The following is a 25,640-nucleotide window of genomic DNA, read 5'->3' as shown; positions in this document are numbered from 1 at the left end:
AATAGCAATCATGCCTACTTGATTTTTACGTACTAGAAAAAAAACATTGGCTGAGCACGACGTGTCGCGGGTTTGATCCCCGCGTAGGACAAGCACTTGTGATCTACGAATGCTTGTCCTGACTCTAGGTGTCTTTTTGCATGTGATTTGAAGGTTTGTGAAACTCCCACGACACAAGGATAAAATTCCTTACTGCGGGTGTCGATTATTTAAAAATAAAAACTATTCCTTCTGTTCCTCATAAGTATAGAAACATAATCGTGGAATAGCAATATTCCAGATTAACAGTGCTAATTTGCTTCAAGGCAGAGTTACGCAAGTGGTTAGTAACGTTAATCTCCACAGAGATGACATAAATAAATTTATTTATGATGAATTGAAATTCAGTGTAAAGTCGTCGTTTGTAACCACTAACTGTTAAAAAGAAACTCTAATCGAATCAATAATAATTATTATATATTTCGCTTCACAAACTTGTATTTACATGATTGCTTACTTAAAATATTATAGTTATGTTACCAAACAACAATTCAAAATCATAAATACTTAATAGGTGTACTTATACTGATTTTATGCTACGTACAGCGTCTCAAAAAGCATTGAAAAATAAAAACAAAATCGAAATGTGGTGGAATGCTTACATACGACAACACCTAAGCAAACAGCCAATCCTAATTCATTGACCGCTGTTTAAAACCGCAATACAGGGGTATATAGTTAATAATCATTTTAGTTTTAACAGCACATAGTACATATTTAACAGTGATACAACAATACTGTATTTACAACGTAATGAACACTGTAATATCATTTTAAATTCACGCAGTCAAGTTATGAAGCTTTCATACTAACAAAGAACCAATTTATCAGAGTAAGTACCAAGGAATCTGTTTGGAAAGGTTGATATGACAGGTTTGGATACAGATGTGTGTTACAAACGTTGGTCCAAACATTTGCGGGCTGACTTGACTGCACGTCTACTAACAACTGGCTAGGCATAATTATGAGTGTCTACAATGTTGGCGTTGGACTTAGAACAGCAAGTCTTCATCGCCTTCGTCGAGCAAGTTCGCAGCGTCGTGCTCGTCATGATGGCCAGCCAACAACATCGCCTTTTTACGCTGGAAAAAACAAGAAGAAAACGTCAGCCCTGAACTTAAAACGTCATAAAGTATCTATAATCTTAACTATATCAGATAAAAAGATAACTGCAGCGTTTTTTATTTGTTCCATGGCAACCAAAGTACTCCAAATGTAAAATAATGCTTTAAAGATTCTAAAACACAATAAAATGTAAATCTGCTTTGCAATTATGAATTAGTAATCAATTAACTTAATACCTAGTTACGGATTAATTATGATAGCCGATGTCAACCGTAGGTCTTGACCTTCACCTGATACTAACACAAAACAACTAGCCATAAAGATTTCTTTTGTCGTTATAACTCTAACAACATTAATTATATTGTGCCAATTATTGGAATATCCGGGTAGAAACTTCATGGTCTGAATCTTTGAGTAAATGACCTGACGACGTGAATTATGTAATACTTTAAACTCCGAGCTAGAGAACATCAACAATTTGGGCAAAAAGCCTACACGGCGTACGAATTTTAAGACAGAATTTCATTTTAATACCACATTTACTTAACTGCAGTGTTTTCATAAAAAATAATCTATTACAGAACTATCTATTATGCTTCAAAATATCTATAATTCTCTCATCAAAGACACGATTCAGTCTCAGTACGAGAACTAGAAATGTTTTCGCGATGCTATTTCATCAGGTTTTTTCCTAATGAAGTTCTAAAATTCGTACTTTGAACAATGTATAAACTCTCGTTGTGGATATTGAGACACCGTGGCCTTTAGTACACTACACTTTACGAAGTGTAGCCTCACTTGCGTAACGACATGCTTGGATTACTAAGTCTAAAACAGTACAAACAAACAACACAAATTGTTTGAGGATTCAAACAGTCATGTTCATTGAGACGTCAACTTACTGCCTCAGCCTTGTCCTTGATGATCTTCTTCTTGTCCTGGATCTTCTTCAGCCGGTAGAACTCCTCACGCTCGAGCTCGTCAAGCTCAGAGATGATGTACGCCAGAGTACGCTCCAGCCGAGGAATGATCACTGAAATACATATCCATTAGGACTAGCTATTAATGAAGAAAAGTTCATAAAGGGCATGCACTATTGGGGAAAAATAAAAATTATACTACACACAATATTATACATATAAACATTAACAAAAAGGTCACTATGGTGGAACAACTATTCCCTAGCCTGATTTACTGCTTGTGGCAAAGCAGGAGCATAGTCTAATAATATAAGTCTACACGGTACTGTTACTTTACGACACTAGTATTACAAATACATATTCAGCCAATTGAGCTCAATAACTCGCGCAAGAAGTCGTAAATGTAACGGCAACTACAATGTGTTCAATAAAACTTAACATACTAGTCCATCAACACATAAAATTCTTCTAAAGATCATAAATAATATATTATGTACCAAAAGATATTTGAATTTGTAACTTTTAATCAATTTCCAATGTATCATTTTTTATATTATTGATCACCCTTTATATCTATAATCAACAACCTGTCTAGACAATGCATGACTACTAAACTGAACTGCATGATTGCATGACTAAGCTGAATGGTTCATGAAGTTCTAGCAGTTTAAAAGCCAATAAGATAAGAAGCCAATAAACTCACCGTGCTCAATAGCATTGACACGCCTGTTGGTAACCTTGATGACCTCATCAAGGGTTACGAAAGAAGTCTGTAGGGAAGCCAACTCAACGAGCAGCTTCACAGCACTCTGGAAGTTCTTCTTCAGCTTGGTGAGCTGTTGACCACCCCTGGCCAAACCAGCGAGCTCGTATGTGTCAGTTCCGTCTGTGTAAGACTCGAAAATAGGGAGAGTAACACCTGGAAACCAATAAATAAAAAGTTAATTGTATTGTCATTAAATAAAGACTGCAATTAATTATATATGTACTTAACTATTGCTGCACTTGTAAAATATAAAATACTACATATACCTACAATAATTTACAAGACTACAAGAATTTTTATTTCAAAATAAAAAAAGAAAAACAAATTTGATTTCTTACAGACACAGTAAACATCCATTTTAATTCATATATTGCATTGGCCTGTTTATAAAAGTCTTATTGATCAAAATAGTAGAAGAGTTTTGTGCTGAAATATTCAAAATAAATAAATTATAATTAATGTTAAGAAAAGGAAACAAAATGACTAGCTCACTCTTAGTAAATTCATTAAAAATCTAAGATTATGTACCAGCAACATTGTCTTTCTTGGAACGGATCTTGATTTGAGCCTTGGTGACATTCTGCAGCACCACTTGGTTGAACTCTCCAGTTGTGAACTTAGCCTCAGCCAGCGAGAAAGCAGCCTCTTTCATCACTTCACCCATAAGGGTTTTTGTCTGTAATGAAAAATCAATACATTATACAGCTGACTTTCTAGTAATTACATTGTTAAAATTTTTTACTGAATTTGGAAGATAATACAGCAAACATCAAAGAAGATTCAATATTTGATACTTTTATTCAATTATTTAAAATATTTTTGCCATTAAAATACTGCATAGACCATAAAAATTAGACATGTAACACATATGATCAAAGTGGTCACAAGGTAAATACATGTACTTACCTCAATAATTTTGCTGAGGATCATACGGAACCTCACTTGGAGGGCATCAGCCTTCTTCTTCAGGAGACCATGGCCTTTCTGTGCACCCGCCAGACGGCCCTTAATCAACATCTGAGCACTAAAACCAGGACAAATGGCATTGTGAACCCGAGACAAATCAAACGCAAAAGTTAACACTTTTTTAAATATTGAAACCAAAATATATAAGACATAACTTACCCCCGAGACGGGAAAATTGCTAGCCTTTCCTTTCCAGACATATTGATTTAGGAAAATATTGGCGTTTATCCCTATTCAGGACTTTTTTACTCCCAAACCTAAATCACCTGATGACAGAAGACAAGTGATAAAATATTGTCTATGAAAGGTCTTGTGATCTCGCTCAATAATAAGTTGTCACATCGAGTCGATTTAAAATTTATAATAAAATTTATTGAACATTGAAGACCGACCTTTTATATTTTAATCAATTAATTATCTGATTAATATAAGCTTCGTCAATAGGATAAGTATTCAATGTATAAATAGGTAAGTTGGCAGACATGAAGAAATTGAAACGAAGAAATACCAATCGAAAGTCCTGAAATTGTTTGATAATTCTTTCTCAAAATTGTAACAATCTCAAGTGCACATTCATATTAGTAATTTTAATAATTTTATTTAAATTATTATTCAACAAAAGTAGTTAGGTACCCAAAGAAAACAAAACATGAACAAACGTCAATGTCAAACTAATCAGATGTCAAAAAAATAAAAAAAGGTTTTCAGAAAATAAATAAACAAGAGGTCGATAGTCATGGATGCATTACGATTATTCAATAAACTTCTCAAGGATTTATAATTCTAATTGAATTCTTGTTAGAAGCACTGTAAAACCTTGGAAGATGGTCAGCAAAGATTCAACAAGTTTGTGTAGAATTTGTTTGCAGGATGGAGCTACAATTCCAATATTTGAAAATACTGAACAAGAAGATAATATCCTTACAAAGCTTATATTTTGTCTACATACCGATAACGTAAGTTTTGATCAACAATAAAATTGTTCTTTCAGTAATTAATTCTTAATTAAATGGCGCGCTTCTGTGTTTTTCAGTTAGAAGACGTCGAAGGATATCCACGTCATATATGTGAAGTGTGCAATACTACACTAGAAACCGTATTTAATTTTATTACTAAGTTTAGAGAATCTTATAAGGTATTACAAAATGGCCTAATGATTGTGAAGAAGGAAAATCACAGTGAAACTAGTAATGATGTGACAGAGTTGGAAATAGATATTAAAAGAATTAAGACTGAATCAGAGAACGACTTTGACGATGGTTTTGATGATTTAGAAGACTCATTACCATTAAAAGTTAGCAAGGAGGTTAAAAAGGAACCAATTAAAAAAGGACCAAGATCTCAGAGAACTAAAACTCAAACTGGTAACAGGACTAATAAAATAGCATCTTCTATATTAGAAGGCAACTTTCATTGGAATGGTGACATATGGTGGTAATAATTTTCAATAATTACTACTAGGTTAGTTATTGACTATCTTTTACTGCAAATGATTAAGTCAGATCTTCAGTCCTGACTTGTTTCTCTGGCTTCTTCGTTTGTAGTCCTACACTGCTTTTTGAATGCATGCATTTTTCTGATACATATTTAAGCATAAGTTTCTACTCAACTTAATTGGACCTCATTATTGAATTGTGATTTGAAGACAAGTTTTTAGTGCCTAGAAGTCCCTGAAGAAAAAGTTTACATTCTTTTGTAGTGTATATCTGTGCTTCCTGCAAAGGTTTACTATTATATTGTTTGTTATCATCAGTATATTGATTCAAATGGAAGCAGCAAAACTTAACAAGCCAAATTAGCATCTTGCATTTGTTATTTCAGTACTTTTAATAGATTCTTATTTGAATCCCTTATCGTTTTCCAGTATGAAAATAGGGGACACAACATTAAAAAAAATAGATAGCCATGATAAAAAAGCTTCTAAGGCTAGGCCACAGATGAAAATCAAAGTGCCTGCACATGCTGTGAAACCTTCAACAGAGAAACTTTGTGATCTCTGTGGTGATGTATTTAGAAACAATGACCGACTTGCAAACCATAAGAAAAGTGTGCACTTTAAAAAACCTGTGAAATGCCCAAAGTGTCCCAGGATCTGTGTATCAGACTACTATTTAAATAGACATATTAAAAGGAAACATGAGCTTCACAGAGATTTTATATGCTCAACATGTGGCCAAGGTTTTGCATATAAAGGGGAGTTGTCCAGCCATTTTAGAAATGTACATGATAAGTTGTCAAGGCCAAAGAAGGTATATTCTTGTAAATTTTGTGATAAGACCTATAAATGTGCTAAGTCTATTATTATACATGAAAGATCTGTACACACAGGTAAGAATATCTCAATACAAGTCCATTTACCTCCTTTCTATCTTTTCAAATTTGTTGTTTAAGACTAAAGCCCTTTCTTTTTTAATTTTAGGTCAAAGACCAGCAGAGTGTACAGTCTGCAACACAAGTTTCTTTCATGAAGATTATCTTAAGGAGCATATGCGGTTACACACAGGAGAAACGCCTTTCAAATGTCCGATATGCGGCCGCGGATATGCACAGAGAGGCAACATGAAGAGCCATCTTCGCATACACCGATTATCTGAATTAGACGCGGTTACCCTAAGTAAAATGAGACCAAACTATTTAAAGCTGCTAAAAGTGTAATTGTTATTTTATTCTAATTATAACTGTTATGTCACAGATACTATGTGAACAGATTTACGTTTTATCTGTTAATTCTATTTGTTATTATGAATATAAAATTTTGTTCTGTGATTTGGGGGTCATATCATAAGATTTTGTTAGAAAGAAAATATTTGAGTTAAGTGCCATGGGAAAATGAGTGAATAAGAAGACTATACATGCTACACACTATATTAAATATCATTTTATACTAAGAGATAAATTTAGTTATATCTGACAACGAATTACTTACAAAAACCGACCTTACGTCTTTATAATAAAGGCGATTTTTAAGTGTTTCGATTTATAAATCGCAAATTGCTTAAAATTGCCTGCTTGCATGTCAGTTATGGCTGCAAAATCCTTCCCTCCTTTAACACGGTTGGGTAAAATGTAGCTTATTTAGACATTAACCTACACAATATACAAATAGCACTCACATACTTTCGCATTTATACTAAGACCTATTAAAACTGTCAAAGAGTTGTTCAGTAACTGTTAAGATGTGCTTTAATATTGAATTCAGGATTTTTAATTTTTCGCCTAATGTTGCATCTAAGTTATCAAGTTATGTCTTTAAATTATAATTTTAAGTGGGTTGAATTGTTACATTTATGAATGTTTTAATCACATGTTTGATAGCTGTATAAAAGTTTAATAATGTTTCTATTTTAAAATACAATTTATATAAAATGTAAATAATGATAAGTGCAATGGGATGTTTTATGTTGAATTAATAAAATAATAAACCGTTTTCAATTTAAAACTTGAAAATAATATATTATTTGAATTACAAATAGTCTTTTTAACAAATATATATTTTTCTGTTTTTAATTTAGTTACTAGATAGCATTGTGAAATCGTAGATTTCCACTTCTCGTACGTTCTGATAACCTGAAAAAGAAATAAATATTTAAAGCAGATTTATAACAATAAAGTTCCATTACTTATTTTAATAACTTTCGTGGGTGGATTCATAAATAATTTATTCAGCTACGATTCGCTACCGCGAGTTCATTGGGTCCTACTACTAAACTAGCCTGGCGATCCCGTTAAATACAAGCGAGACCGTTATCCAAATTTTGTTGCTTCCTATAATCCCAGGTATAAAAGAATAATAAGGCAAGGTGCCGAGAATGGCATCGGTTTACCGATTTACCAAGCATATCGATTTTAAATACTTTATCAGCCCAATATGAGAAACCAACAGAAGAAAATGTGTTGATAAATCTGTCTTACTCTTTTAGTGATGATGATATATCTCTAAAACATTTCACTTTCTCCTCTTCTATACTTGTCAAAAAATTAATTTTGTTCATCTCCATTTCCTTCAGTCTTAACTCTTCTCCTTTTAATTTTAACTCTATTGCTCTTAGTCTTAACTCTTCTGCTTTCTGTTGCACTCTCTCTTTTTCAATTTTTAATGTTGTTCTCACTTTATACTCCTCTAGAGACATTTTTCTCTTCTTTAACACTTTTTCTGAAACTAATATTATTTCATTAGTAGAGTAGTAAATATTACATATTTTATTTTAATGATGGAGACAAAAAAGAAATGAGTTAAAGTATTTTAAAGGTCCTTTTCCCATTTTTCATGAATGCAAAATGAAGGTATATTGAATTGATTACCTCTTAAGTCACTGTTTCGCTCATAGTCTGATGTTTCTTGATCATCCTCTAACTTATCATCTGAAAACAATAGCAAACAGTTTAGTCTACTTCTTTAAAACTTAACACCGAAATAAAAACGCGGCTACGAGAATTGAGGGACCAAAAAAAATGCAAAAGAGATGCATATTTGGCACACACAATATGTGAGGTGAGGTCTAAAATGATTAATCTGATGCATTCGCCGACATTGTTAAATGTCTATATTTTAATGAAAATCATAGCTATAATAATCAAGTAAATATTGTACCTGGTAAAATATCATCCACATCACAAAATTTACTGGATACTCTTTCATAACAGTTTGATGGTTCATCTTCTGAAGAGCTCTTGTCCCTTGAATGCATGTCACCATCTCCATAACCCTCATTTAGAAACTCAACTTGAAATTCATCTGCATTTTCTGGCATTTCCTCTTTGCTTACAACCTGTAATAGCAGGAGTGGTATTAGAATATAGCTTCAAGGTCTGTTTGGAATTCTTTATTAAATTACTACTTAATAATATACAAGTGGGGGTTTTATGGCAGTCTTGACAGCCTTTTAATATTTAATGTTTATTATAATTTGCGTTTTTATAATCGACCTAGCCATCCTGACATTCACAAGAGCAGGGGCTCCTTGATTGATACTGTTGCAGTTGTGAATAGAGTCTGTACACTATATTGAAAGTGGCACCTTTTTTAACCCCAATGTAAAAACAGTGGTCTTATAAGTTCAATGTATGTCTGTCATCATAGTTTCGGAATGGATTGAGCAAATTAAATTCATTTTGTTTTCTATTAGAGATGAATTGTGCTCAATTTTTCTTAGGGATGTTTGATAAAAAATGGAAAAGCCACTTAAAAGTTGAGGGTACCAGAAGGGCTTCAGTGTCAGAAGTATTTTAAATTTTACATTTTATCCTTTTCAACTCACTGATTGGGTTGGTAGTACACCCCTAAAACAGAAGCTGTTGTGAATGTTAATGTGCTTACCATTTCCAATCTCAATGCGTCTTGTTTATCATCCATAGGATAATTAATTATCTTCAACAGTCTCAGTTCTAAGTTAGTTAATGTTGGTGTTGGTTGTACTAAACTGTAGCTTTTCCTTCTCAGTATTATATTAGCTTTCTTTTTGGTCTTGTTCTTCCAATCAGCCCACATCTGAAACACATATGTATATTTCCATTATATTTAAAAGTTTTATTGGAATACTGTTTAGGGGTAGTTAATTTTAACAGCAACAAAATCGCCTGTTACTGGTACAGGCGATTTTGTTTTTGAGGGCAAATTTTATAGACATGCTAGAAATGTAAACTGTAACGGCAAAAGATAAAGCAGTTGCAGAAAATTTATACCTACTACTTTAATATAATTTAAAACAAATTAATTTATACTCAACAACATCATTCGTAAATTCTTCATTTATAATTTCGTTAATAGTATTATATGTTAATGTTCTCATAGCGAAAAGTGCACCATTCATCAACTCCAGGATTAACTTACTTTGCACCACTTCCAAGTGTTTTTATAGACTCCACCTTCAACGGCATTGAGTTGGTTAGCGATATTTCTCCAAAAGTTCTGTTTATTAGTGTTTGTGTACATTACTCTACCGTCAACAAGGACCCCGTCTTCGCTGAGCAGATCCAACAGCTTTTTCATCTGAGCTTGGTTTACTCGACTCATATTAAATTTTTATTTACGTTTAAGTTACATTCAACAGAACTGTATTTCACATCCATTAATTTGGTATTCATTAAGTTTACTATTGTTATTGTAAATATTTTGTAAGAAAAACGGTTGATCTGCTCATAGAAGATTTCATTTTGTTTGTGATGGAAGATGAATACAAATTACAAACTAGAAACAGTGAAGAATCAACAAGTGTAAACGAGATAGTGCACTGGGTATGTTAAACATCGCCAATAATCGATTGGAACGCATTTCTTAGCACGTTTGACAGTAGGTACATGTGGGACGATGGTCGAAATCGACTAAATAAGTCATTTAAAACATAAAACTATTTTTCTTCAATAAAATTATCCCAATATTTAGTTTCTTACAATTTCGATTACGTATTTTAACAAGAAATTCAGAACGATTAAAATATCGAAAAACATATGAAGTTCAAGAACTGCTATTATGTTAGTTTTTTGTTTTGTTTCTCTGGCCTCTTTTTACTGACCACAATAAAATTATAACTGACAGTGACAGTGACTGATATATTACAGCTGTGGTTGTAATTGAATGCGAAATAAACGATTTCTCTTTGTTTTGGAGACTTTAAATATCAATACAAATAATTGAGAGTTGATATTAAGTTGTATCCAATATGTTACGTGTAAAGATTCATATAGCACTAAGTGCTATTGGAGCATTTTTAGGATTGTCTGCATTTATTTGTTTCTGCATTGTTTATGCAAACATTGAAGCCGGAATGTGGGCGCTTTTATCTGGTAAGTAAATATAACTTGCATGTTATGCAGCGGTATCTTTAAAGCGCCCAAAAGATTCTAAAAGTGTTTTGTCTACCAATGTTAAAATTAAAAAACATGAAAATCTTAGAAAAGTTTTGTACCTGTCGATCATACCAGGAAATTAATAACACACGGCATGCAAAATGTTGCATGCACTCTTTTTTTCCTTATGTGAATCAGACAACTTTTAAGCTTTTAGAAACTACCTTTAAATACATTTGATTACAAAAAAAATAACATTATAAGAATCAAAGATGTATAATGCCATTTGACCTTAAAGAATTTGCCATTCACTCTTATATCAGGTAGTTAGCTGTTACTTAAAAATAAACAGTAGAAACTAATCTTCTCTATTTAAAAAAATCTTGCAGAATAACAGTTCCACATATTATTTAGTTAATGTCTCTATATTACAGGTATACATGCATCATTGGCACTGATGCTACATTGCCACTACTTAAAGGAGTCCCTGCACGTAAACTTCTCAAGAAAAGCATTGCAGTACATCGGAGACTTTGGAATGGTTGGATTTGTCGCTGGGACGGCTCTTACAATATTCTATTTGTTCCTGGAGATCTATTACCAAGCTGGTTAGTATTATAAAATAACTAACTAACAATTAAATGAAAGAAATGTAACTGACATCAGTGAGTCATCAATTAACAAGGGCAATAAGAATGTAAGTTAAAAAAGTAAGAAAAGACTAAAATTATTGATATAATATACTTATCAATAAAAATTGGGGTATCTAGTTATGATATCTTTACCTTATCAAGATACCCCAAAATTGATATTATAAGATAAATACAATTGTGTAAAATAATTGATGATACAATGATGATTGAATGTACATTCCACAAAATTTTATACAACATATTATATTTCACAATGTGCACTTTAAAAAAGTACAACCAGTTTACCAAGTCAACAAAATAGTATTTATTATTATTTTTCTACAAAAAAACGATAAAACTTCAGTCAGTCCGTCAATTGTTGGTGTTAGGTCATTGTGATAAGAAGATACCTATTTACATGCTTATTATTATGCACACATCTCTGTTGTGACACTTATCACAACAAGCTATAATTGCTGTTGACAGTATAATGAACTTAACAATGACAGTGCCATTATATGTGCACAGGTTTATGTTATTTTTCAAGAAAAAGGTAAAATTATAGACTATGTAACTCCTTTTGGATATGCAGCGTTTAAATACTTCAGTAGTGATACCTACCTAAAAAAATCTCATGTAACAACAGGCTAAATCCGCAAAAAATACGAATTCTGGAATAGTCGTATTTACTGAGGATTATTTAACCATACTGAAACATTCACAACAACAACTTGGTCACCTACCAAGTCAAGAAGTGTTTTAAACTCTGCATTGTGCCTATTTCGTAGAATTCGCCAAGAGTCGCTTATAGCCCCATGAGTTTGCTTTGATATTTCGAGATAAACAGTAATAGAAATCACGCTCAAGCCTGCTCGAATACAAAAATGTTAACAGTGATGGTATTATATATTATATCCTAATAATCCTAGTCATAGTATAGTTTAAAAATAAAAAAGGAGGTTCTCAGTTTGAGATAATCACAGGCAAACATACATATATTTGTCCGCGATTATCTCGCGTTTGTAAATTCATAAATTAATTTATTTCGATTTTGTTCTAGATGTGATGCCAATCAAGTCTAGTATAATAATTCGGCTCGTCTGGTCGTTCATGATGTTGAAGTGGGGTCTGATGCTGTACCTCGTCACAAAGAAGTACCTGAGGACCTACAACGATCACCAGCTGTTCTCCGAAAACCCGAACATCGAGGAGACGTAATTATCTCATTGATTGTTACCAAATTGCTTCGGTCTAAGTGGTTTTGTTGGTATGTGTTCAGGCAATTAGCTTTTAAGGTATTTTTATTATGATTTACAGACAGGTGAGAAGCTTTGGTATCAATTGCTCCGATTTTTTAACATATACACACAGCATACAATGTCTACAATGCAGGCAAAACTAACACCAATTTTTTTATTCTGTTCTGCTTAAATTCAGGCTTTCAATGTAAGAAAACTTTATTACATAAATGGTTTTACAAATAAATATTTAACGCATTCTGGACCAAGAGCCTTGAGTGTTGCCCACCGGTGACCAACGACATTAAATATAATAATTATTCATCGGCCACTAGTGACCCACGCCGAGGCTTCAAACGGTTACACCAAAACCTTCTTGCGTTCGACCCATTGGCACAGGATAGCTAGATATCTTTTATTATTGGAATTCATGCATGATGCTAAAACTAAATAACAATATTTTTAATAAGCTCATAACGCAATTTGTACAATTGGGTGCTTTCAAATAATCAAACAATACCTAAGCTTTTAATTTTTATCAGTGAAACCCTGTTACCACCGGAAGATGTAGAGACTGGTCCTGAGGAAATAACGACTGTATAAATAAGGGCTATTAATATGGAAGGCTAAATATTCAAATTGTTAAATATCTGAGGCGGTATTTCAAAATTTTGAGAGTAGGATGCAAACATACCTGTATGTATATTCCTTTATCCACAATTGTTACTTATTGTATTTATAAGATGCCTGAACAGATAAAACTATATCTTATTTGCGGAATAATTAACTATTTTCAGATGCAATACACATAAGGTAATGGAATACGCCAACTGTTCCGAATTAGGTTTTTAAATACCTTTAACTATTGTTTCAATTAAAAAAAATCTGATGATGATGAATAATTTAAGTGTAAAACTATTAAATTAACGCAAAAATCTTTATAAACATAAATTGGTTGCTAATACATTTTACTGTTAGTGATATAAATCAGAGTCTAAAATATTAGTCACAAAATTGTTATAGTTTAAATAGTTTAAGTCAACAAAACCACTTAGAACCACTATTGAATCTACATTATAAATATTCTTTTGTGATACCTAGTGACCTTTGATTGACTGTGAATACTTTGTCGAATTTAGGCCAACTGACGACTGAAATTTTGTATGTATTTATTAAAGTTTGTTTTTTCTTTGATTTTAAGAGGTACACAGATTTTATCTACATAGTTTATACGAGTGTTTTTTCATTATATACGAGAGACGATTCGAATATATGTTATATAAAACCTATCGCTATCTCCTAAAGTGGCAAATAAAAAACAGTAATGAATTGTATAAGGAATCTCAGAAATACCACATAATTTGTAATAGCAAATTTATGAATATTGAGGTAATACCCGATTCATAAAATATAATAAATTAGGAAAATCGATTATTGAGACAATATCTAATTTATTTCTGTACCTAGATTGGACTTCGATCCTAAACTAAAACTTTTTGGTGATTTGTAAGGATCTTAAAGTTGAAATACAAAATCATTATCTTTCAATACTACTTAATTGTTAATTTTTTGAGAAAATTATGTAGATAATAATATATGCATAAAGCAAAGACTACAAAAAACAAATTATATTTTGTTTAAAATATTTGAGAAAAAAGTGTTAGTTGTTTATCAAACTTGTATCGTCAAAGACTAGTTCTATTGTTATTTATTGTACTATGAAATTCCGTACGAAAAGTAAATATTAACAATTTTTTTTTTAATTAAATAAAATCTGCAACACCTATTTAAAGTATATTCTTGTCACAAAATACAGCCCATCTTCAGAAGTCATTTTCTAATTAGCATAGATTTTTGCAAATTATGTTTTGTTTTCTGGCCATATTCTTACTAGACTACCTGTTATTTGAGTTAGTTGTTAAAAAGTAGGTAGTTAGGAAGTATTTCTAGAGATCTAATAAGTTAAACTTCTAACTGTGTCTATCCTATGAACATGATTATTGTCAAATGTAGTTATAAATTTAAGAAATAAACTGTTTTAATAAATAGTTGTTGTATTATTGAGTTTACATTTTCCAGCCGTCAGTTCCGCGTGGAATCCGTTTTGATTGCTTGACAGGTGGCCGAGCTTATAAGCTATGGTCGAAGGTACCGTGCCGCTAAGATGGGGGGAGTTTGAATTTGAAAGAAAACATTCAGTTCATAGATGTGCGCGCGGAGCGCAGGCCGTTGTAAGCACGCCGTTGCCGCGTTCTTTTTTTAAAGCAAGCGCGCGTAATATGAACGATAGCTGAACTTGAATGAAATCTGTGCACAAATGAAATCGTTTATAAAAAATAAAAGATAGACATTATTTCTAAGTTAATTTGTGTTGTGCAGATACAAACGTCGATGTAACGGCAAGGGATTCTGCTCTGAAATATAATAAAAGGTAAGTGAACATAATTGTTTTAATTTGTTGCGCCTTAGACGATAACAATATTTAGATAGTTATTTCACCTTGCAGCTTTCGGGACTACATCATCATTAATTTTCAATTTCTTTTATAATTTTTTAAACAAACTTTGTAGTATAATTCAATAGCTAATTAATGCGACACTACAACAGTAAGAAATTTTTCTCGGGTCGTGTCGGGTCAACGACTTTTATTTATAACTATTTATAAATATTTTTAAACATTTTTAATATAAGGGTCATACTCTATCCTATTCATTAAGTAGAGACATTCTACAAAAGGCCGTTCTTTTGCTAATTCCTATTTTATCCTTGATTAGCAATTACAATACCATAAATTGCTTTTGTAGTTGTTCTACAGAGCGATTTTTAAATCTTAATACATCATAAATCTAAAATATATTTATCCATTGGTTCAATTACTTCACGTTTTACACGTACCTATATCTATTGCTTGCATCTTGAGTTTTTTTACTTTTCTCAATAACGATGAGAAAAATACGGATTAATTTTATAGGCAACATCTACCTTTAACAACATATCTACCTTGCCGCCTTTTTAGTTAATATAAATCTTAGAAAATTACTCGTTAGTTTAATTAAACCTCAGTAGTTACCAATTAGAAAAGTCTTAAACTGGAGTTATATTATCAGAATAAGTGCTTTGCTATCTCTACTTGGCTTTACCTACGTTGAGATTTTACAGCTGCAAATTGCATTAACATATAAAATGGAAGCTGTGTATATTAGCTGTAAACATGACCATATACGTGCACATATTTTAATTAATGAGGAAAAAAATATATTATTTTTTTAGCGCAGCTTTTCATTTATTCTTAATTCTTAATCAAAGTTTCTAAATTGCGATAATCTTTTAAATTTTCAGTAAAAAGAAAATCTTAATAATAACTATAAGCAACTACCGGCTAGGGAATTGTTGTGTCTAGTCACAGCCGTCACAGGGTGTAAACAGAAATTAATTTATGTATCAGTCTGCTATATCAAATTATGTATCATAAATTGCAGTAGAATTAAATTGTTGCACAGTGCTCTCATTGAAGCTTTATGACCATAACGGGAAGTGGGTGTAAACACTGCACCTCAGCCACTCGACAAGGGCATAGGCGTGATGTTATTAAAATTCTGCGTGGGAATTTAACTTGAATAGGTTTTATCAATCCATAAACGTTCATCGCAAAACAATCCATCAGACCAGCTAGGCTAGGTCGGTCGTGAGAAACTAGCCTTAATCATCATGATTAGCAATTGGCGATCGCAATGTTGTATGGCGATCAAGAGAATGCTGCTATTCATCCTCCTAACATACTGGTCAACCTACAGCCATGTACGGTAAAAGTATTTATTGAGCACAATTGCTACCGTACGCGGATTATTATCCACTGTGTGAAGTCTTTCCAATCATCAGTTTTAGTCTTAACTTTAGGTAGGTACTTACTTTTTTTACTAACGTAAGGTATGGTGAACTGATATTGATACTTAGGTACAGTTGTAATAACATTGAACTAAAAAACGGGATCGTATTTGAAGAAATCAAATCTTAAACAAACTGGCGAAAGTTACGTAGTATTGTATAGTAAAGTTTTTATATGACTTTAATATAATAAACTTTTCAATTTTATTCACGGTTGCGATACAACGATGAGGCGTGATGATTTTTTGCTGCGGACACAGATATTGTGCGTGAGTTTTTTAGGTAACTTCGAAAGTTGTCTTTCAATATTGCTTTGCAGGATAAGTACCTACTACGCTATAGCCCTCACGTCGCACAGTGGGCTGAAAATAACGTTTCATGGACATTCAATTTTTTTTTTCAATTTGACGTGTTTCTTTATTGGAATCTGTTAAAACATGCTTCTTATTGATATGTTTTAAATATAAAGTCATAGATCATAGGGAAAGGCACACTTTTGATTTTTTTTCAAAAACGTTGTATGGGGAAAACCATAAAATAAGCTATATCTCAGCTGTCGCGTGAGTGCGCGTTATTTTCTTTCACATGATTATTGCTCTATTTTTTTGCAAAATTTTGACGTATTGCACCACGCTCGCGAAAGTGCGATTACTGAGAAAAAAAATATTGAAAAATATATATATTTTCCTTTGAAAAATTCGTAAATTTATTAGAAAAAATACCTATATATCTCTAAAAATTATAACATTAGCGGCCATAAACAACTTCAGTGCTCTTTAGCTCTTCTCAATTTTATAATAATGAACAATATGCGGCTAAATATGTATCAGAGAAATATGTTTTTTACCTAATTTGTTTATGACACACGGTCTGAGATACCAGACCCTTTTAAAACAATGGATTAATATCAGTAAGTACCTATTGTTGCCATATGATTTCGTTGCCATAGGTCAGCTTTAATGGAACTAATGAGGTCATGAACACACTGGAATCATCATTTCCATCTTCCATTTTCTGTTTATACCTGCTTTGGTTCGATGAACCATCAAAACCCCACGAAGCGAGCGAGCGAATATGAAGACTGGCTTCAGTGTGATATTGATTGGCCAATTTGCATTGCAGAACCGAAGGCATCAGATGTTGTGGCGTCTGAATCTCATATCACTCTCGAATGTCCAGTCCCTTCTACATCTTCGTCAACTGAAGCACAGACAAGTATGAAGCGTTTGCTTCGAAAACCATTTCAAGATTTAGGAATAAAACAAAAGAAAAGAAGGACTGAAAATCAAAGAGACTGTGAGTCCAGTGAGCTTGCATATGCTGCTGTGCGAATGATGAGGCAAGAAGGTTTGAACAATATGGCTTCTGTTATTGAGTTTATGATGAAACACCCAGAAGCTGCTGAAAAGTTAAACTCGTTTACCAAAAAAGCATATCCCAAGCATGTTTTTACACCAGAGAAAGCACTTGGTATGTTTTTATCCTTAAAATTGTCCACGTGGCAATATATACCACTAAGGGAAATTCGAGAAGGTGAGTCAGACTTGTATCCATCATACTTTAAGCTACAGCAAGCTAAATCTCATTGTTATCCTGACAAAAAAATAACAATTACAGTGACGGATACAGCAGCCAAAATTTCCCTTCAAGCTCTTCTAGATTTAACAGTAACAAGAATTTTGAAAAGTTTACCTGTGTGTGTCGAAAAAAATTACCTTACTTTAGTGTCCAAGTGAGGTTTTGATGGTTCATCGAACCAAAGCAGGTATAAACAGAAAATGGAAGATGGAAATGATGATTCCAGTGTGTTCATGACCTCATTAGTTCCATTAAAGCTGACCTATGGCAACGAAATCATATGGCAACAATAGGTACTTACTGATATTAATCCATTGTTTTAAAAGGGTCTGGTATCTCAGACCGTGTGTCATAAACAAATTAGGTAAAAAACATATTTCTCTGATACATATTTAGCCGCATATTGTTCATTATTATAAAATTGAGAAGAGCTAAAGAGCACTGAAGTTGTTTATGGCCGCTAATGTTATAATTTTTAGAGATATATAGGTATTTTTTCTAATATATTTACGAATTTTTCAAAGGAAAATATATATATTTTTCAATATTTTTTTTCTCAGTAATCGCACTTTCGCGAGCGTGGTGCAATACGTCAAAATTTTGCAAAAAAATAGAGCAATAATCATGTGAAAGAAAATAACGCGCACTCACGCGACAGCTGAGATATAGCTTATTTTATGGTTTTCCCCATACAAAGTTTTTGAAAAAATATCAAAAGTGTGCCTTTCCCTATGATCTATGACTTTATATTTAAAACATATCAATAAGAAGCATGTTTTAACAGATTCCAATAAAGAAACACGTCAAATTGAAAAAAAAAATTGAATGTCCATGAAACGTTATTTTCAGCCCACTGTGCGTCGCACGCTAATAAGGAACGGAAGCATCATAACCTAAATAAACCCATTCATTATACGCTCTTGTCGTTTTTTTTTATATTAAACTTCCAGTTCCCATTTAGGAACAGAGTTTTTAACTGACCACTTCTACATTTCCTCTCAATATTTAAGGTATTTTGTCCTCTCGCACAGATTGGAACATATCCTGACGGGATTTTTATATTTTTTTATATCCTTTATTCAAGTATTCCTTGCTTTTATTACAAAACGCCGAGCACTAAAGACTATCGTAACTGCGCCTTCCCTTGAATAACTTTAGTTTATGTGAAGTTTTAGATGGGCAATTTGTTTTTAAATGCAGTGAGCATTTTGTTGATATCACTATGGTAGGCTATCCTGTATAATAATGCAATAAACGGCATTGCTTTGCCTTCAGTACATCTATTCATGTAAATAAGTGGCCAATGGCGTCTCTGAACCCGAAGGGCTGGCATCACAAATGTCAAGTTCAAATGCGTCTTTTGACCACAATCTTAACGCAGGACTTCTCAATACCTAAGTCTTTATTCATATCTAACGTTGAGTTTTAACTTTTAACACAGGTAGTCTAACTAAGCTGAAATATTATGAGTTCTTAGCACTTGCTTCGTGGTTTCCGGCTAGCAAATTGCTTGATTTGTTCGATGGCGACGGTAAAACAAGAATTTGATGATGTGTGAATAAAATCACGTGCAGAATAAGATAAATAAATAAGTAGTTTTGTTGGCTCTGAGATATCAGTTATCCAATGTTCCATAATTTAACAAATTATGGAACATTGGATAACGATTATTTAAGGCTAATACTAGGTTTAATTATTTTGAGTTTAAAAAAAGGCTACGTGACATTCTTCATGCAAATTAAGATTATCTATAGATTCTCAAGCATACAAAATGCTGGCTCAGGTAGATTTTAATTCATACTAGTCAAGGAGCAATCAATCTTGTGTTCCACCTAAATCTTTACAAAACATGAATAAAGTTTAAACTGTAAAACTACTTGTGATGAATGCCCAGCAAATTAATTATTGTATCGTTGCTTTAATTATCAGTCTACTATAGGTACTAATGATTCAGTTGACTGGGCACAAATCTTGTAGTCATTTAGTTTAACCTAGCATAGGTAACTGTGTTTTACCAAGCTTCAATGGCTACATTGAAACCTGCAAGATTTGACACTTACGATTATGTAGTTTCGATGAGAGCCTTATTAAACCTTTAAGGCGAAAGATACTAACTTTCGCCTTTATTGAATTCTACTACGTTCTTCCAGTGTTTTTACCAAAGATATTTGGTTATATTAAAGAAAAATAGGGATTCTATAAGTTTTAGGAGAATTATTATGCATGGCGTATTCATTTTCTTAGGAAATATGTTTTACCCTGCGTCTTAAGGATCTCCCGAGGATAGCGTCGTAATTTAACCGTTTATTACCTAATTATGAATTCATATCACAGACGAGAATATACAAAAACCTAGAAAAATGTTAATAACCCATCGAGTTGGATAATAAAGCAGTAAACACTGATTTATTAGTTGTTTAAAACATCTTCTGGGCAAGCACGAACGGCTATAAAATTAAACTCATAAACACTTAATTTAAACACCCGGATGGAAGAAGCCATACATTTTAAATGAAGGAATTATTGAGAGTCAAATTTGAATGAAACAAAAGAGTTGATCAATTTTATTCCTAGTTCAGTACATAATGACCCCGCTATGGTTATGCTTCTTATTTGATAAGGACAACAACCGAGAGTAACAAAGAAAAGATTCCAAAGTGTCTCGATTAGACCGTCACTTTATTATCATGAATGCAATTAAATATAGCTCAAACACTTGTAATCAGCTACAGCTGATGGTCTGCCGGGCATAGCACCCGCTGTGGCTGCAGATTCAAATCTCTAGCCTTTTTATCAAGAGATTTCACGGAAATCCTCTCATCCCGGTCTCATTTGAAACGGTCTTAGATCACAGATTGAGATAAACAGCGGAATAATGAGCGTAATCACACCTGTCTTGGTCGTTTTTACTAATTATGTATAGCTATTAAGATTGGAATGTGACGAGATTTTCGTTAGAGATTGGTTCTAACAAATTATAGACTGTGGATAGTGTTTCTTCTTTAATTGTTTTTGAGTTTTTGTGCCCAAATAGATGCACAAAAATATGCTTACACATGTTGAATAATTACCTAGATAATGTATATAAAATTTATTCAAATAACTACCTTGAATGAATGTAATTGGCCTTAATAACATAATATACTCAAGTATATTTGTTATGTAGGTATTTGATATAATTTTTACGTCATAGTTTTTTCTTAACGCTCGATAATTATACATTTTTCGCGTCATCCACAAACATTGCTATGGATGCCATTTCACTTCGGATTCGTAATGGCTACAATCGCCACAGTCGCTTCTCCAAGTTGCCTATTTCGTTCCGTGCGGCTAGCGAGGGTAATGGTTCATCATTTGTTATTCACCACACCACTTCCAGATACAGGAAAGGGAAACGTACTTAAAATACTAATCGTTTCACACTGTCCTCCATATAAATACTACTATTGTACCTACATATTATGTATGTATTAAGGCACGTGGCAAAAAGTGCTTCAAAATTTCAATTGGATCGTTCCTATCCTCGATAAGTGGTGTGGAAGTAATTTTCGCATTCAATTAACTTAAAGGGATGTTCGAACGAATTGAATACATAATACATTTCATTAATAGCGCACGTAATTGGTAGCTGATTGCAAAATTACAGTAGAATAAAGCGAACAATGGGCAAGGAAATGCTAGCTTCCTCTTAAAACTATTGTTTTGTATATGTTGTAGAATGTAGATTGTTTAAGATAAGTAAATGAATAGATACCTAGGTATCTAAATATATCTTAGAGGAAAGAAACATTGGATGTTTCACATAGTTTCATGTAAAGTCAAGGTTATAAATAGAGCTACATCTGCTTACTGAAAGAATGCTTCGTCAGATTTAGAGCAAGATTAAGGTCGGATTTAGACTACCAAAAGGTAAATTGAAGCCTTATGTGGCCTAAATCTCAACAGCAAGGGATTAAGTTAATTAAAAGTCGATACTGCGGAAAATTAACTTAAACCCCGTACATAAGATCGGAGATTAACCCACTCTACATAAGTGATATATTGAACACAGCTTGATACCTTCTTATCCGCCCACGACCATGTTAGCCTGTTAATATCTATCCCCGTCTCGCGAAACTAGCTTACATTATCTTCCTAATTTATCTTAGTATACCCCATTCGGGAGATTATCGGAGGGTTTTAACCGAGGTTTATTATAATATGTATATTTTGTGTAAGAGAAGCGTGTTTAAAAAGGGAGAATTAAAATAAAAGCTCTTGTAGATAAAATTACGCAAAAAGTCATGCTATGGTATAAAATGATAATATTTCTAATGAATTAGAAAACTTACCTTTACTGTGTAAGTCATAACATTTCAATGATTATTCTGAATCAAGGAAAGTTCTTACTGCATTATGCACATGGCTGGACAATGGAAACATTCAATTTCTTGTATTTTATTTCGATGTTCAACTGTCGCGGTTAAGATAAGTACTTCCTATGAAATTTCTGTTGCATTAGTGTAGTTGTTTTGTTCTGTCTGCGACATGTTTATTAAACTTTATTACCTAGCTTTCTAACAATATTACCTAACACCATTTAATGTCAACGGTAATTTTCAGTGACCGTTAAAGTTTTAACATAAGTCCTCATCACATACAATGCACGTAACAAGTAGATATATAAGTAAATATGAATTGTATAACGATCATAAATAAAATCTAGGTTTCTATATATTGAAAGAATTTCAATTTAGCTACTGAAATGAGCCATGAGAACGTAAAAGTACTTTCAATTTATAACCATCGTTCTTTACAGTTTATACCTCATTTGCACCACTACCACGAACCAATTTACCGGGCTGTTTCCAATGCGAATTGCAGTTATCAATCTTCTTGTAATAATAATCATCTGACAAGCTATTCCTTGGATTTATCCAGATAGAGCCGACTTGAAATGGCTCCACAAGCTTCAGTAATGGAAAAAAGAGTTTACCTTATTTAATATTTTGCCTTTCAATCAAAGACATGCACAGACAAGCTTGACAGACTACTCTGTATTCTTCCAGAAATCTTTTCAGAAAACTCAGTAGGTTTTACTCCTCTAGAAACAGTTGCAACAACACATACGAAGACAGTATTAATTAAGCTAGGATGAAGTAATCGGGTCAAACGATGTGGCACGAACCGATAATCTGTTTCAAAAGATCCGGCGACTCCACTGCCTTCGACCATTGTACCATGAGCTGAACGCACAACCATTGTATCACGCGTACATTGTTTGTATTACCAAATGTTAGTCTCAATACTCTCAATGATATAGGTTCGTGACCAAACAGTTCAAACAACGAGGAGGTCAAAAATCTGAACGTTAAAGAGTTATTAAGTCATACAACACATCGAAAGTGAAGACGAACTCTTGTTATACTTGTTAACGAGGAAGGCTGTCTGCGGATGCAATGTTCATGCTAATTCGGGTGATGGGTTGCGCACATTTTTAGTGCGCGTCGAATTATGCACAAAAGCTGAACGAAAACCAGTTCAGGGACGGTAATTTGCACGGTAGCGATTAGTTTTACTCATTCGCCGTACCTTACATGTTTTATTCTAGATCACTTATAATCATTAGCATAGGAAAAGAAATGTATATTTACAGATGCTTGTTAACTATGGGTTAGCTCACTCACATGGTTTCTTTGTTTTTATTTGCCTCATTTATGTCTATCTTGGTTGCCAGGACCGGACAAGAATTACAGAAAGAAAAGTTTCACTATTAGCTGAGCTGTAATTGTATGTTATTAGTATTTGCTTGTGTAATTATACACAGTAAAGTTGTGTATAGCTGGCTGGTATAACAGGGGTTAGGGAACCTGTAAAGTTTTTTTAAGGTGTTATGTTCGATGTATGAATGACCATGGAGATTTGTATTTTTATTTTAAGAACTATAAATTACCATCTACAGGCAACTGTCGGCAATTTATGTGTTTATTATTCCTCTACATTTATTTGTTAGAATGTTACGAGATTTTTATATTAGGAAAGGCGTCTTCCTATTTCTGGTATAAATTACTTAACTATTTAACAAATTTCTCACGTATACCTCGACCTAGTAGAAGGACTTCGCTTGAAAAGTAAAAAAAATACATCTGTTTATGTGTCGTGAAACCTTACATAATCGTATATTACCACAAATAACAAAAAGGTAAACACTAAAAATGTCTAGAACATTTTGTAATGCCTAAGCTTTACACATACGAGAAAACAATTACGTGAACGATTTAAAGTATACTTTCTAGTTTACTTGTTGAATATAAATCTTCGGTTACGTGAGATGCTCCTCTCGTCAGGAATACAATGAGAAATGTTATCGACGGACTTTCCTATCGATCACGATCGAAACGGCCGCCATATTTGCATAAATTGCACATAAGTTTATTTGATAAAAGATACACGATCTCAATTTAATAAAAAAAGAAACATTTCTTTTTCAATTTTTAAACTTAAATCCAAGCTAGAGAGTTTTTCTCCCTGTAATTCGTCAGGCGACAGGGCAAATTCTTGTGGAAAATTTATGACCAGTTTTTGACGGTTCGACTGGCATAATGTTTCAAAATAAATCGTTTTAAAGAGTTCGTTGTCAAAAGTTTACGGCATTTCTTTTCACCGTTAGACAATGAAAATATTAAGTCCATTCTATCTTAAATGCGAAATCTATGCAAAATAGATGTTTCTGCTTATATTCTGACCAATAATAAAATAATCAAACATGTCCGGGGGTTATTCAAACTAGTCTCGACCGTTACACCAATCACTAACTTTAAAGTCTATAGATTGAAAATGTGATAAAATATTCAGGTTGTTTCTTCCTCATTCCGCTTGCGGAAGTAATATAATTGTAGTATTTTGTACCAAAAAGTGATTTTCCAAAAAAAATATAATTGTATCCTAGATGTGATTCAAATATCTGTAATTCTTTGACTACGTCGGGAAACTGAAACAGTAATGATGTTTATATCTCCGTGTACTTTTTTGCTGGTAAAATTCGTGTGATCCCTAAACAACTGTCATTTGAAAACGGCCTAAGCCAAATTGCTTCAAAACCATAAAATATGGAATGTATACGTCATAAATAAGGTAAGTTTCCCGAAGTATACTTACCTAAGTCATCAGTCAATGTCAACATGGTTCCGAATGTACAGCTATGGCCGACGGTCGTAAAGGAGTATTGCCGTAATCACGGTCTTCGTAAACGGGTTGTTAATCTTGTTCGGGCTTTCTGCTATTGGTGCACGTAGCTGCCTATAACCCCATCCTTAGTGCATCCTGATTTGCATGGGAAATTCTAACTATGGAAATATTTGTATCTAAGAATGAAGGCTTGAAAATGAATAAAAGACATCAGTTCACAGACGCGGAAATAGAAACCTAAGCCAACCACGATTTATGTACTTAGATCGTATCTATTTACGCGTTTTTATAGTATTTTTTCTGATAAATAAAATGGGATATCTTTGGCGCTTCATTAATCTTATTATGTATAAAATTTAAATAAGGTAATTTTTTGCTGATGTTTATCATAAACCGAATTGTCTAGCAAAAAGTTTTCACGGTTTCATATTACTTAAATTATTAAAGATTTTTACAAAACTGAATGCTCTCGTCAACTATAAGAAAAACTTATTGCTCTCGACAATTATTACTCAGTGCGTTCCTTGCCCGTATTCTCAAGACACTTTACTTACACTTTTCCCACAAGAGACGCTGGTAATTTTCTATTCAACTTATA

At 32.9% G+C, this 25,640-nt stretch overlaps 5 protein-coding genes across 5 annotated transcripts in view; 3 read left to right on the top strand and 2 right to left on the bottom strand.

Annotated features, from left to right (window-relative positions):
* Positions 1-436: 436 nt before the first annotated feature.
* On the bottom strand, positions 437-4,044 carry LOC113496232 (V-type proton ATPase subunit D). The gene is made up of 6 exons (XM_026875397.1): positions 3,916-4,044; positions 3,697-3,814; positions 3,319-3,466; positions 2,728-2,943; positions 2,007-2,137; positions 437-1,121 (listed from the first exon to the last, which is right to left on the bottom strand). The coding sequence occupies exons 1-6, from the start codon at positions 3,954-3,956 to the stop codon at positions 1,032-1,034; spliced, it is 744 nt and encodes a 247-aa protein (XP_026731198.1). The 5' UTR covers positions 3,957-4,044; the 3' UTR covers positions 437-1,031.
* A 364-nt stretch (positions 4,045-4,408) lies between these two features.
* LOC113496230 (zinc finger protein 540-like) lies at positions 4,409-7,068 on the top strand. Its single transcript, XM_026875395.1, has 4 exons — positions 4,409-4,712; positions 4,790-5,190; positions 5,621-6,084; positions 6,176-7,068. Exons 1-4 carry the CDS (start codon positions 4,581-4,583, stop codon positions 6,409-6,411), a joined length of 1,233 nt encoding a protein of 410 aa, XP_026731196.1. The 5' UTR covers positions 4,409-4,580; the 3' UTR covers positions 6,412-7,068.
* A 141-nt stretch (positions 7,069-7,209) lies between these two features.
* On the bottom strand, positions 7,210-10,207 carry LOC113496231. The gene is made up of 6 exons (XM_026875396.1): positions 9,587-10,207; positions 9,074-9,244; positions 8,348-8,525; positions 8,059-8,118; positions 7,669-7,915; positions 7,210-7,323 (listed from the first exon to the last, which is right to left on the bottom strand). Exons 1-6 carry the CDS (start codon positions 9,767-9,769, stop codon positions 7,272-7,274), a joined length of 891 nt encoding a protein of 296 aa, XP_026731197.1. The 5' UTR covers positions 9,770-10,207; the 3' UTR covers positions 7,210-7,271.
* Positions 10,208-10,309: 102 nt separating this feature from the next.
* On the top strand, positions 10,310-14,460 carry LOC113496234 (heme transporter hrg1-B-like). Its single transcript, XM_026875398.1, has 3 exons — positions 10,310-10,539; positions 10,977-11,150; positions 12,235-14,460. Exons 1-3 carry the CDS (start codon positions 10,416-10,418, stop codon positions 12,390-12,392), a joined length of 456 nt encoding a protein of 151 aa, XP_026731199.1. The 5' UTR covers positions 10,310-10,415; the 3' UTR covers positions 12,393-14,460.
* A 69-nt stretch (positions 14,461-14,529) lies between these two features.
* The window catches only part of LOC113496229, a 37,111-nt gene continuing 26,000 nt past the window's right edge, over positions 14,530-25,640 (top strand). The window contains exon 1 of the mRNA XM_026875393.1: positions 14,530-14,843. The gene's annotated coding sequence lies outside the window, so the exon portion shown is untranslated. The remainder of the gene's footprint in view (positions 14,844-25,640) is intronic.

This window comes from Trichoplusia ni, chromosome 7 (genome assembly GCF_003590095.1).
Source record: "Trichoplusia ni isolate ovarian cell line Hi5 chromosome 7, tn1, whole genome shotgun sequence".
NCBI lineage: Eukaryota > Metazoa > Arthropoda > Insecta > Lepidoptera > Noctuidae > Trichoplusia > Trichoplusia ni.
Note: the sequence above shows the minus strand (reverse complement) of the source record. Positions and strands in the feature narration are given on the sequence as shown.